Here is a 13,585-nt window from a genome sequence, read left to right on the forward strand (position 1 = left end):
TAATCCTGAATGTAACCAGCCTGGTAACAGTTGCATTCAGGACAGCCCAATTTTGGGAAAGAGGGCCTCAAACAGGCATTACATACCATTTTTGCATATGCAAGGGACCTAGCACCTAATTCATGCCTCTTTTTCCGCCTTTACCAATATGGCGGGTGCTGCAATTCTGACATGCATTATGCCCTCTCACCACATTGGAAATTTTGGCACCTGTTTTATGCCTGTAAAACGGGCACGGCGTCAACTAATTTCTAGGCCAGTAAGTGTCTGAATGCTGAGCTAATGGAAGTTAATGTAAACCAACAGTAAAGGTTATGGAAGTTAAATGATGTAATGGTACATCTGTTTCCATGTCTAAAAGATATTGAAGACAGCATCGAGTCTGTTCATCACTTCTTGCCAGGCATGTGTGCTGTTTCCCTCTGGAGAGGTGCCCCGGAGCTCAATGCAGCTGCGCAGAGAGTGCAAGATAATGGTATTCATGAACCAGTTTCACAGTGTCTGGCAAGGATAGCTCATTGTTCTGCTGGAGCAGGATTTGTATCTCATGCAACATTTCTATTAGCCAGTATTGCTGAATTGGCCCTTACTGCTTTGACCCTGGCAAGTCTGTATAAATGACTTTTAAAACAATGTTGTCCAGTTGTGAAGAGTAGCCATCAAAATCTGAAAAGCTGCTAATGTTGTCGAAATATGAGACTTCTTTGGGGAGAAAATAAGGAAAGGAAATAAAGACAAACCATGAGTGAGAAGAGAGATGCTCTCACAGATTTTAAATGCAGCAAAACATTCTGCACATATTTTATTTTATTTATTCTGTACAGCAACCAAAATGCTACACCTGAAATCTCCATTGAGCTTGGATTTGACAGCATTGTAGGCTCTCCCTCCCAAGCATACTTCAGATGACAGTCTGAACATAAACTTCAACAACTTCAGACATAACAGGCCCGACTTTAACTCAGGCAGGAATTGGGCAGGCAGGGTCGGAGGCAAGCAGCAAACTCCACTGACCGTCAACAGCGTGAGGCCTAGGCAATGTCCGTTTGCAATTTTCTGCTCCATCTGACCTAAAAAATGAAAAAAAAAACTTACCTCCGAGTCTCTTCTAGCACCGATTCCTGTTTCCCCTAGCTTCACCTGGCAGGATTTTCCCCCACAACAGTTTCCCCCCTCAGGCCACTGGTTAAAATAACAGTCGATGATGTCATCGGAGCCCGTTCTGCATATTTAAAGAAGGATCCTGCTGATTTTGGGTGGGTGCACTTCACGCCTGCCCAGAGATCAGATTGAAAATGAAGACTGCAAGAAGGGTACGGGACATCAGCAGGCACCGAACGCTATCTGGTTTCTGCCGGGGGGCAGGGTTAAAATTCAATCGCCCTCCCAGTGTCCCCCCCCCTATTTTGCTGTTGTATACCCCCAGTTGGTGTTGCATAAATTTAACTCTTTTGACTTCTATTTTGGAGTAATTCCTGACAACCTTTTTATTAGCACTTATTCAAATGGATTGAAAAATTCAGCAAAGACCTCAGTCCCTTAACTTTGATCTTTATCTGTTATTCCCCATCTCCTTTTTGTTTTCCTGTGCATGTTACAAACTACCCTCATCAGTCGTGTAAAAAGGTTTCTCCCCCCCACCCCCGCCCCTATCCATGTTAACCCATCTTTTTGCATAAGAATATAAGAACCTGAGAAATAGGAGCAGGAGTAGGCCATTCGGCCACTCGAGCCTGCTCTGCCATTCAATGAGATCATGGTTAATCTTTGACCTCAACTCCACTTGCCTGCACTATCCCAATATCACTTGATTCCCTTAATATCCAGATGCCAATTCTTCCAGATGTCAATTAACCCAATGTGCATTTCTAGTGTTTCCTTATCACAGAGCTCATGTTCCGGGAGATTTACCCAGTGGCATAACTACGCTAATGCAGCCAATGCAGTGGCATTGGGGCCCTCGCCTGAAGGGGGGGGCCCACCACCTGCTTCCTCGCGAACTCGTTGGCGATGTGGCTCAGCTGGAAAACGCTCTCGTCCATCCTCTTGGTGAAAGTTTTGAACCGGTCGACACTGCTCTGCACCTCCTGCAGGTCGAGGGGGCTCTGCGGGGTGCTGAGCATCAAGAAGAAGTTGCCCCCCACCATGTCGTCATCCTCGGCTTTCCCCTTGCCCTGCTTCCAAGCCTTCTCGTCGTTGCAGGTGAGGAAGTGCTAGAAGGCGTCGCAGCGGGTCAGCACCGGGTGGCTCCTCATGTGGTTCATCCAGAGGGTCAGCCCTTTCTTCCTTTTGGAGATGAAGTCCTCCTCGAATGACTTGCTTCTCGGGGATGTGGGGCACCGAGATGACGGGGAACTTCTCCACCAGCCGGCCGTACAGCCAGTTGAAGTGCTTGTAGTGCTGGTTAACCGGGCACTGGGTGTGGCTGGACACCAGGCTATATGAGATGTAGCTCTTGATGCTGTTGAACTTGGTCTGCTTTTCGATGGAGCAGACAAATGGGTAAGGGTTCTCCTGCCCCTCGGGGCCTTGCGGGCCGGCTGCCACACAGATCTTGTCGCCGTCCTTGATGAAGCCGGCCGCCTCGCCTAGGATGAATGCCTCGCCGCCCGACTTGACGAAGGTGGAGAAGCGGTTGAGGTTCCTGCTGACCGTGGCTGTGCTCTTGGAGGAGGAGGTGGCGGCCGAGGAGGACATCAAACCCCCGACATTCTGGCCGCCGGCCCCCGTGCTCACACGATAATGGCCCGTCCCGTTGAAATCCGAGAACCACCGCCACCCCCGGACAGGGGCTTGTCTGCTACCATCGAGTTATCGTCCCAGTCATCGATGCCTGACGCTTGATGCTGCAGCCCCGTCAGGACCTGCCCCCCGAGGCCACCACTGCCTGTTCAGGCGACAGATGGGGGGCAGAAGGTGCTGGCGGCAGGGCAGAGCGGCAGGGGGATGCCACTGAGGGGGCTGAGGTGGCGGTGGGCTGTCGTAGCTGCCGGTCGGCACGTTGGCATCGTGGGAGGCGGGGGTCTCGGCTGCACCGGCACCAACACCGGGCGTACTGCCGCCCCCGCTCCCGGCCCGCAGGATCTGCATGTACGAGGCTGGGAAGAGGCCCCTCTGGCCGCAGCTGTTGGCCTCCTCCAGCCAGCCCTCGATGTCGTGCTCGCTGTACATGGTCAGCACCTTGTCCTCCCGCACCGAGATCTCGCCCACACATTCTCGCTCTGGAAATCGTACAGAGCCCGAGCCTGGAGCGCCATCGTCCCGCCATCCACATCTGGCTCAGCTCTGCTGCCGGACCCCGCAGTGACCCCCCCCCACCCCGTAAACCCTCCCTCACATCGGTCTTGACTCCCCCTCACACCGGCTGCCCCAGACTCCGAACTCCCTCTTCGCCACCGCCACCGTCCCCCCCGGACTCCCTCATTCGAGGAGCGGCTGCGCGGGGTCTTCCCGGGCCGGCTGCACTTTTCCCTGTCGTTCTGTGATTTTTTTTAAAAACCTATGTTTGCATTGGGGCCCACATCCTCTAATTACGCCACTGGATTTACCTGTAGTCGATTATCATCCTCGGGAGACTAATTGGGTTGGGTACTGTTCAGATAGGGCAAATTGTCCTGAGGGAACAGGCTTCATGAGCTTTACTTATTCCATATTTTTTTATTATTTTTCAGTGAAAAACTTTGCCTACACTATGACAGTCACTGCATTTCAAAGAAATCCATTATATGCCAAGAGCTTTGCGATGTCTCTGAAAGATGTGATAAACCCAAGTATTTCTTTCCATTCACACTTCTGTGCTTTTTAACCAAATGTAATGTTTCAGTCATAACCAATGCTGCATCTGAAAGCTGCTTTAATTAAACAACACAGTATTGTGCGAGAGACTGCTAAACATAACGTTCAATGCTAGACAGATCACATTTCAAAAATCAACAACCCAATGTTCTAAAGTATTGCACAATTACTCACCTTGGAGGTTTATTTTCAGCAAGTTTATATTCTGCCAGTTTCTTCTGATGATAGAGACCAGCATAGATGTAATAAAAAATGTGAAAGTTTTTCTCGCTCCTGAAAGTAAATAATATTGCTAATAGTAATAGCAGTCCATAGAGTCTGAATTGTAATAAATGCTGGAAGAAAAAAATCTAGTAGATTTTGAGAATAGTATAGAATAAATAAGAGCACCCCTTCATTGTTTTTTTATATATATATTACTGAACCAAACTAGTATTGTAATTGTAACTTTTTAAAATAATTGTCTCTTTAAACTGAGAAATCAAGGTAAAGGGGAAAGGTACAAAGTACAGGATATCACTGTGAAAACTGTAGACATTTACAGCATAGAGAGCATTTGGCCCATTGTGCCTGTCCCAATCTTTGTCAATGCATCTAAAACTAATCCCATTACACTAATCTCTTCCCACAGCTCACAGTGTCTTCCTCTGCTGCAAATTTGCTGCAGGTTCTCCTTTAAAAGATGCAATGGTCTCTGCCTCATTTTTACCTTGCCCTGGTCCAACTAATCTGGTCAAGACATTTCTTATAATCTTATAATCCTTACTCACACCTCATAACTAAATTCCCCTAGTGAATTTACACTGTTATGCTCTGAATAGCCTTAATGTCCTTTCTATAATGGTGCACCCAAAACTGCACATAGCGCTCTAATCAATGTTGTGTTCACATTTACTGATACTTCTTTGCTCTGGTTCTCCATGCCCCAATCCATTAAACATTTTATGGCTTTATTTATTTGCACTCGCACTTTCAGGGAATTATATATTTGAACCCCCTCAGTCTGTCTGTTCATCCACATCCTTCAGCATCTTTCTACATTCGGTGCAGCCCCGACCTGTGAGGAACACCAGAGGCAGGTCGGGGCCTTAAAAAAAGCATGGAGGCATGCCACTACAAGATACAGTGGTGCTGCTGCAGGAGAGTGACGGCTGTAAAGAGTGCGATTGGATTTCACGCCACACAAATCCAGGTCGCTGATTGGAGCGCGGGCAGGTACAGCAGGAGCGGCGAGGTCAGGGCGAATGAGCAACCTGAGTTCATAGAGGCACATGATCAGGGCCCAGGAGAGGCGAGGGCCAGCTCACATTGTGATACATGTGCACACTAGGTCCGTGGAGCAGAGCTGGTCTCCAGTCATCTTGGTTAATCCTTGCCACTGGACCAAGACCTAGCTCTGTCAAGTCCGTTTGTTGGCTGGTGTGCAAAAAAATCCAAGCACAGGCATCTTCCACCCTCCAAGATGTAGTTCGGGACCTGGAATATTAGGTCCTTCATTGAAACACTTGTGAACTCATCCCTTTTTGGTGTGGAAGCAATTCATCCTCGATTCGAGGGTCTGCCTATGATGATGATGATGATAATTAAGTATACCCCCATTTCTTGTTTTTCCCCCAAAAGTATTACCTCACACTTCTCAACTTGATAGATTTTTGTTTGGCAAGGGTATTAAGATTTACGGAAGCCAAGACGGGTAGATGGAGTTAAGATGCAGATCAGCCATGATCTACTCCTGTTCCTATAATCCATATTAAGTTCTCTTTTCTTCCTATGTGCTCATTCTGTGAATCTATGTCCTCCCAAAGTCTTTTACTGTCTTCACTGCTTGCCTTTGTGTCATTAGTAAGTTTTGATATTATGCTTCATACCTGCATGTCCAAAATATCCACATATATTAAAAACAAACTGAACCCAGTACTGACCTTGTGTACACACTTTCAACCTTTCTCTAATTGGAACAGCTATTCATCCTAGCTCTTTGTTTTCTGTCCAGCAACCAGCTTTTTATCCAGAGTTGAAAAGAGTAAAAGACGAGGTAGATCAGGAAGTACTAATGCAAAACTTGAGCTTTGAAAGCAGAAGATTGTAGAAATAAGGAAAGACTAACGAAGGTAAGTACCACCAAAGTTTTCAGGACCTGGGAAAGAATGAGCTTGAACAGGAGACTAGACAATGATCATGATTTAAAACACAGTGGTGACATAGAAAGGCTATGTAGAATGGCAACATTTGAACATTAGAAGCAACAAAAGGGTAAAGTTCAGAACGTCAGCAGTAATAGAATGAAATTATTCTCATAGCAAGATGATTTCTTACTAACAGTAGAAACTGTTTGCAACATAGAATCACAAGAATGGTTACAGCACAGAAGGAGGTAGTTCGACCTGTCGAGCCTGTGCCGGCTCTCTGCACTTCAGCTAGTCCCACTCCCCCTCCCTTTCCCCTTAGCCCTGCATTTTTTTTTCCCTCAGGTACTTATCCAATTCCCTTTTGAAAGCCATGATTGAATTTGCAGTGCATTGCAGATCCTAGCCACTCTCGGAGTAAAATAATTTTCCCTCAGGTCGCCTTTGGTTTCTATGCCAATCACCTTAAATCTGTGTCCTCTTGTTCTCAATCTTTCTATCAATGGAAACAGTTTCTCTCTATCTAGATCCCTCATGATTTTGAACATCTCTATCAAATCTCCTCTCAACCTTCTTTGCTTTTCGGAAGAACAACCCTAGATTCTCCAGTCTATACAAATATCCCTCATCCCTGGAATCATTCTTGTAAATCTTTTCTGCGCCCTCTCTAAGGCCATCACATCCTTCCGAAAGTGCAATGTCCAGAATTGGAGAGATTACTCCAGTTCAGGCCGAACAAGTGCTTTATAAAGGATCATCATAACCTCCTTGCTTTTGTACTTGGCCTCTATTTATGAAGTCCAGGATCCCGTAATCTTTTTTTAACCGTTTTCTCAATCTGCCCTGCCATGTTCAACAATATGTGCACATATACCGCCAGGTCTCTCTGTTCATGCACCCCCTTTAGAATTGTACCCTTTAGTTTATATTGCCTCTCCTTATTCTTTCTATTAAAAAGTATCACTTTGCACTTTTCTGCGTTACATTTCATCTGCCATGTATCTGCCCATTCCAGCAGCCTGTCGATGTTCTCTTGAAGTCTAACACTATCCTACTCACTATACTTCCAAGTTTTGTGTCATTTGCAAATTTTGAAATTGTGCCCTGTTTACACACAAGTCTAAGGAGGCAGACTTTCTCAGCGGGCATAATGCCCAATTGCCCGCTGAGAAGGACCGCTAATGTTCGGCGAAAAAAGCTGGCGATAATTTCCATTTTGAAGGTAAAAGTAAGTAGAACTGATCGCCCAGCGAAAAAAATGGATGTTGCACACTCATTCTCGGCAGTTTCCTCGGCGGCTAAGTGCAAAGTTAGACAAATGGGTGGTCGTTACCAGAATGGACGGTAAGTAGAAAAATTTAGTAAGTAGAAAAATTTAAAAGCAGCTTTTACAGGGCGGGTCTCTCAGCGATCTGGACGTTGGCGGTTGAGGCCAAACCTATGCCCTGGCGGTTGTTCTCAGCGTTGTACGTGGGCGGTTTGGTCCCGGCGAGCTACTTCAGATGTGGGCAATAACATTCAAAAACTCACGTACAAACTCTCGCCAGGTGAAAAACCAGCTGTAACGCCGAGAAAATCGCCGACAATGAAGCCAAAAGTCTGGCCCCAAGTCATTAATATATTTAAAGAAAAGCAGTAGCCCTAGTACCAGCTTCTGAGGAACACCACTGTGTACCTTCCTTCAGTCCGAAAAACAACCATTCACCACTATGCTCTGTTTCCTGTCACTTAGCCAATTTCGTATCCATGCTGCCACTATCCCTTTTATAACATGAGCTTCAACTTTGCTGGCAAGCCTATTATGGCACTTTATGAAATGCCTTTTGGAAGTCCATGTAGACCACATCAGCCGCATTGTCCTCATCAACCCTCTCTGTTACCTCATCAAAAAACTCAATCAAGTTAGCGAAGCATGATTTGCCTTTAATAAATCCGTTCTGGCTTTCCTTAATTAATCCACACTTGTCCAAGTGACTGTTAATTTGGTCCTGGATTATCGTTTCGAAATGCTTCTCCACTACTGACATGAAACTGGCTGGCCTGTAGTTGCTGGTTTATCCTTACACCCTTTTTTGAACAAAATTGTAACATTTGCAATTCTCCAGTCCTCCGGCACCACCCCTGTATCTAAGGAGGTTATGAAGATTATGGCCAGTACCTCCGCGATTTCCATTTTTACTTCCTACAGTATGCTAGGATGCACCTCATCTGGTCCTGGTGACTTATCTACTTTAAGTGCAGCCAGCCTTTCCAGTACCTGCTCTTGTCAATTTTTATCCTAACCAGTAAGCTCAACTACCTTCTCTTTCATTATGACTTCTTCCTTGGTAAAGACAGATGCAAAATATTAATTTAGTACCTCAGCTATGCCCTCTGCCTCCATGTGTAGGTCTCCATTTTGGTCCCTAATCAGCCCCACCCCATCTCTTACTACCCTATATGCTTATAGAAGACTTGTGGAGACCTTTTTATGTTAGCTGCCAGCCTATTCTCACAATCTCTCTTTGCATCTCATTTCTTTTTTCACTTCCCCTCTGAAATTTCTATATTCAGACTTGTTCTCACTTGTATTCTCAACCTGACATCTGTCATACTCTCCCTTTCTCTGCTTCATCTTACTCTTTATCTCTTTCATCATCCAGGGAGCTCTGACTTTGGTTGCCTTACCTTGCTCCCTCATGGGAATGTACCTCAACTGTACCCAAACCATCTCCTCTTTAAAGGCAGCCCATTTTCTAATTACAGTTTTGCCTGACGATCGTTGATTCCAATTTACCCAAGCCCATTCTCAACCCATGGAAATTTACCTTCTTTAGTGTGAGCTGTGAGAAGGATGCTAAGAGGCTGCAGCGTGACTTGGACAGGTTAGGTGAGTTGGCAAATGCATGGCAGATGCAGTATAATGTAGATAAATGTGAGGTTATCCATTTTGATGGCAAAAACAGGAAGGCAGAATATTATCTGAATGGTGACAGATGAGGAAAAGGAGAGGTGCAACGAGACCTGGGTGTCATGGTACATTAGTCATTGAAAGTTGGCATGCAGGTACAGCAGGTGGTGAAGAAGGCAAATGGCATGTTGGCCTTCATAGCGAGAGGATTTGAGTATAGGAGCAGGGAGATCTTCCTGGTAAGGCTACACCTTGAATATTGTGCACAGTTTTCGTCTCCAAATCTGAGGAAGGACATTCTTGCTATTGAGGGAGTGCAGCAAAGGTTCAACAGACTATTCTCATCTCAGTCCTAAATGGCTTATCCCTTATCCTTAGACTGTGTCCCCTGGTTCTGGACTTCCCCAGCATCAAGAACATTCTTCCTGCATCTAACCTGTCCAGTCCCATCAAAATTTTATATGTTTCTATGAGATCCCCTCTCATCCTTCTAAACTCCAGTGAATACAGACCCAGTCGATCCAGTCTCTCCTCATATGTCAGTTCTGCCATCCCGGCAATCAGTCTGGTGAACCTTTGCTGCACTCTCTCAATAGCAAGAACGTCCTTGCTCAGATTAGGAGACCAAAACTGAACACAATATTCCAGGTGAGGCCTCACCAAGGCCCTGTGCAACTGCAGTAAGACCTCCCTGCTCCTATACTCAAATCCTCTCGCTATGAAGGCCAGCATACCATTTGCCTTCTTCACCGCCTGTTGTACCTGCATGCAGCTTTCAGTGACAGATGTACCATGACACCCAGGTCTCGTTGCACCTCCCCTTTTCCTAATTTGCCGCCATTCAAATGATATTGTGTCCTCGTGTTTCTACTGCATCTGCCATGCATTTGCCCACTCACCTAACCTGTCCAAGTCAACCTGCAGCCTCTTAGCGTCCTCCTCACAGCCCACACCACCACCCAGCTTAGTGTCATCTGCAAACTTGGAGATATTACACTCATTTCCTTCATCTACATCATTAACGTATATTGTAAATAGTTGGGGTCCCAGCACTGAGCCCTTCGGCACCCCACTAGTCACTGCCTGCCATTCTGAAAAGGACCCGTTTAATCCCAACTCTCTGCTTCCTGTCTGCCAACCAGCTCTCTATCCATATCAGTAGATTACCCCAATACATTGCGCTTTCATTTTGCACACCAATCTCTTGTGTGGGACCTTGTCAAAAGCCTTTTGAAAGTCCAAATACACCACATCCACTGGTTCTCCCTTGTCCACTCTACTAGTTACATCCTCAAAAAATTCCAGAAGATTTGTCAAGCATGATTTCCCCTTCATAAATCAATGTTGACTTGGACCGATCCTGTCACTGTTTTCCAAATGCGCTACTATTACATCTTTAATAATTGATTCCAACATTTTCCCCACTAGGGGATGTCAGGGTAACCGGACTATAATTATCGGTTTTCTCTCCCTCCTTTTTTAAAAAGTGGTGTTACATTAGCTACCCTCCAGTCCATAGGAACTGATCCAGAGTCGATAGACTGTTGGAGAATGATCACCAATGCATCCACTATTTCTGGGGCCACTTCCTTAAGTACTCTAGGATGCAGACGATCAGACCCCGGGGATTTATCCACCTTCAATCCCATCAATTTCCCTAACACAATTTCCCGCCTAATAAAGATTTCCTTCAGTTCCTCCTTCTCACTAGACCCTCAGTCCCCTAGTATTTCCGGAAGGTTATTTGTGTCTTCCTTCGTGAAGACAGAACCAAAGTTTTTGTTCAATTGGCCTGCCATTTCTTTGTTCCCCATTATAAATTCACCTGATTCTGACTGCAAGGGACCTATGTTTGTCTTCACTAATCTTTTTCTCTTCACGTATCTATAGAAGCTTCTGCAGTCAGTTTTTATGTTCCCAGAAAGCTGCCTCTCATACTCTATTTTCCCCCTCCTAATTAAACCCTTTGTCCTCCTCTGCTGAATTCGAAATTTCTCCCAGTCCTCTGCTTTTTCTGGCCAATTTATATGCCTCTTCCTTGGATTTAACATTATCCTCGATTTCCCTGGTTAGCCACGATTGAGCCACCTTTCCCGTTTTACTTTTACTCCAGGCAGGGATGTACAATTGTTTAAGTTCATCCACGTGATCTTTACATGTTTGCCATTACCTATCCACCGTCAACCCTTTAAGTATCATTCGCCAGTCTATTCAAGCCAATTCACGTCTCATACCATCGAAGTTACCTTTCCTTAAGTTCAGGACCCGAGTCTCTGAATTAACTGTGTCACTCTCCATTCGGACACTCTCTATATTAGGACAGTTGAAGTCCCCCATTATCACGACTCTATAGTTCTTGCACTGCTCTGTAATTTCCCAGCAAAATTGCTCCTCTTGTCCTTTCCATTAGTTGATGGCCTATAGAATACACCTAGTAGTTTAAAGCCACCTCTATTGTTTCTTAACTCAAACCAAATAGACTCTGTCCTTGATCCCTTCAGGACTTGCTCTCTCTCCAGCACTGTAAGATTCTCCTTAAGTAATACTGCCACCTTACCTCCTTTCTTTCCTTCCCTACCTTTCCTGAACACTTTATATCCAGGAATATTTATGACCCAATCCTGTCTTTTTTTGAGCCAGGTTTCCATTATCGCCACATCATATTCCCATGTGGCTATTTGTGCCTGCAACTTACCAACCTTATTTACCACATTTAATACATTCACACACATGCACTGTAAACCTATCTTAGACCTTCTTGTATTCTCTCTAAGTTTGACTCCATCTAATACCGTACTATTTCTTACTCTAAATGCCACCTGTCTCTCCTAATCCTTTGTGCACCCTGTTTCTCCTATCTAATGCTACATCCTGGTGTCCACTGCCCTGCCAGTCTAATTTGTGTAACAGTTTCTGTTTTTAAATTATTTTTGTGAATCTTGTGCTTATCAAATTGAAGGATTTTAGTGCTGCAGAACACAATAATTTTCATATCGGACAACCAATGACAGCATAAAATGTGCCCAGTTGAGGTACAGCTGACTAATTTCAGAATTAACAAAACTCTTTCATGCATCAGAATTACATACACAGTTTAGGAAAATAGTAATTGATAGATCAAATGAAAGAATTTATTTAAAACTAGAGATTACATACGCCGGTTGTTGAATAACCCTTGATTTTTCCAACAGATATTCAGAGATTTTTGCTCCCATTACAGCCCCTGCGAGAGTGAATTTCATTTCTAGATATTTCCCAAATCGACTGGAATTATCATTGATTGCAGTGCAAGCATTTCCAAAGGCTTCCACGAGTGGATTAACTTGAAGAATTTTCTCACGCAGAGCACGGTTATTAGCCTGCAATAGTGTAAAGCATCTGTGCATTAGTCAAAAATAAATCTTATTGAAAATAAATTTTGCGATTATAATTGTAAGATCCTTCTTTGATTTCTGATTGGTATAGATGTGACCAGAATGCAGAACTGCAGGGGAAAAGCAGTCATGACAGTTACCAGTGTGGAAACTGTTAATACAGCGTGTGGGAGATTGGGGCAGGGGCAGGTGTCAGGTCACCCATTGGAACGATAGCGACATGTTTGGCCACCAATACAAGCGCTAGCAGCAGCAGCAGGTTGGTAAACAGCAGGAGCAGGAATCATTGTCCAACTCGTACGTCAGAGTAGGACTGTGGTAAACATCAGAAACCCTGCTTCAGGCCGCGGACAGCCTGTGAACAGTGTCACAGAAGATCAGCAGGTATGAAAATAAAATTAAATCGGAACATATGACAAAGGTAAAAAGTTTTAAATTCTGTATTTAAATACAAATGCAAAATGATCCTAAAATGCTGCATTTTCACTATTATAAAAACCAAAAACATAAAGTACAATAGTACCCATTTCAGAGATACATTGCATTAAGGTGGTTTAACATTAACAACTTATTATTGTACCAAACGTACCTTTCCCAGATAGGTTAAGTGTTGAACAATCAAATGTGCGCTCTCTGTCTTCCCAGCACCACTTTCTCCACTTATGATAATACACTAGTATGGTCAAAACAAATGACAAAACATACCAATAAGGGATGGTTAATAGGCAACTCTTATGAAATTCTGCACCAGAGCACACACAACTTTACAATGCTCTTCTGAAGTGCTGGAAAAACATCTCACTCAAACAGAAACAGCTTTTATTATTAAATTGTAACCAAGAAAATGCAAAAGTGCAGGTAATCAGGAAGGCAAATGGAATGTCAGGTAATCAGGAAGGCGAATGGAATGTTGGCCTTCATTGCGAGAGGGATGGAGTACAAAAGCAGGGAGGTCCTTCTGCAACTGTACAGGGTATTGGTGAGGCCGCACCTGGAGTACTGCGTGCAGTTTTGGTCACCTTACTTAAGGAAGGATATACTAGCTTTAGAGGGGGTACAGAGACAATTCACTGGGCTGATTCCGGAGATAAGGGGGTTACCTTATGATGATAGATTGAGTAGACTGGGTCTTTACTCGTTGGAGTTCAGAAGGATGAGGGGTGATCTTATAGAAACATTTAAAATAATGAAAGGGATGGACAAGATAGAGGCAGAGAGGTTGTTTCCACTGGTCAGGGAGACTAGAACTAGGGGGACAGCCTCAAAATACAGGGGAGCCAATTTAAAACCGAGTTGAGAAGGAATTTCTTCTTCCAGAGGGTTGTGAATCTGTGGAATTCTCTGCCCAAGGAAGCAGTTGAGGCTAGCTCATTGAATGTATTCAAGTCACAGATAGATAG

The 13,585-nt window shown here is 44.6% G+C and overlaps 1 protein-coding gene and 1 pseudogene across 1 annotated transcript in view; both read right to left on the minus strand.

Annotated features, from left to right (window-relative positions):
• The window catches only part of myo3b (myosin IIIB), an 839,677-nt gene that overhangs the window by 620,705 nt on the left and 205,387 nt on the right, over positions 1 to 13,585 (minus strand). Inside the window, exons 12-14 of the mRNA XM_070874695.1 lie at positions 12,775 to 12,858; positions 11,968 to 12,170; positions 3,970 to 4,068 (exon numbers count right to left, since the gene is read on the minus strand). Of these exons, the coding sequence (XP_070730796.1) occupies positions 3,970 to 4,068; positions 11,968 to 12,170; positions 12,775 to 12,858 (386 nt within the window). The remainder of the gene's footprint in view (positions 1 to 3,969; positions 4,069 to 11,967; positions 12,171 to 12,774; positions 12,859 to 13,585) is intronic.
• LOC139260413 (sorting nexin-18-like) lies at positions 1,929 to 3,257 on the minus strand (annotated as a pseudogene).

This window comes from Pristiophorus japonicus, chromosome 3 (genome assembly GCF_044704955.1).
Source record: "Pristiophorus japonicus isolate sPriJap1 chromosome 3, sPriJap1.hap1, whole genome shotgun sequence".
Taxonomy (NCBI): Eukaryota; Metazoa; Chordata; class Chondrichthyes; family Pristiophoridae; genus Pristiophorus; species Pristiophorus japonicus.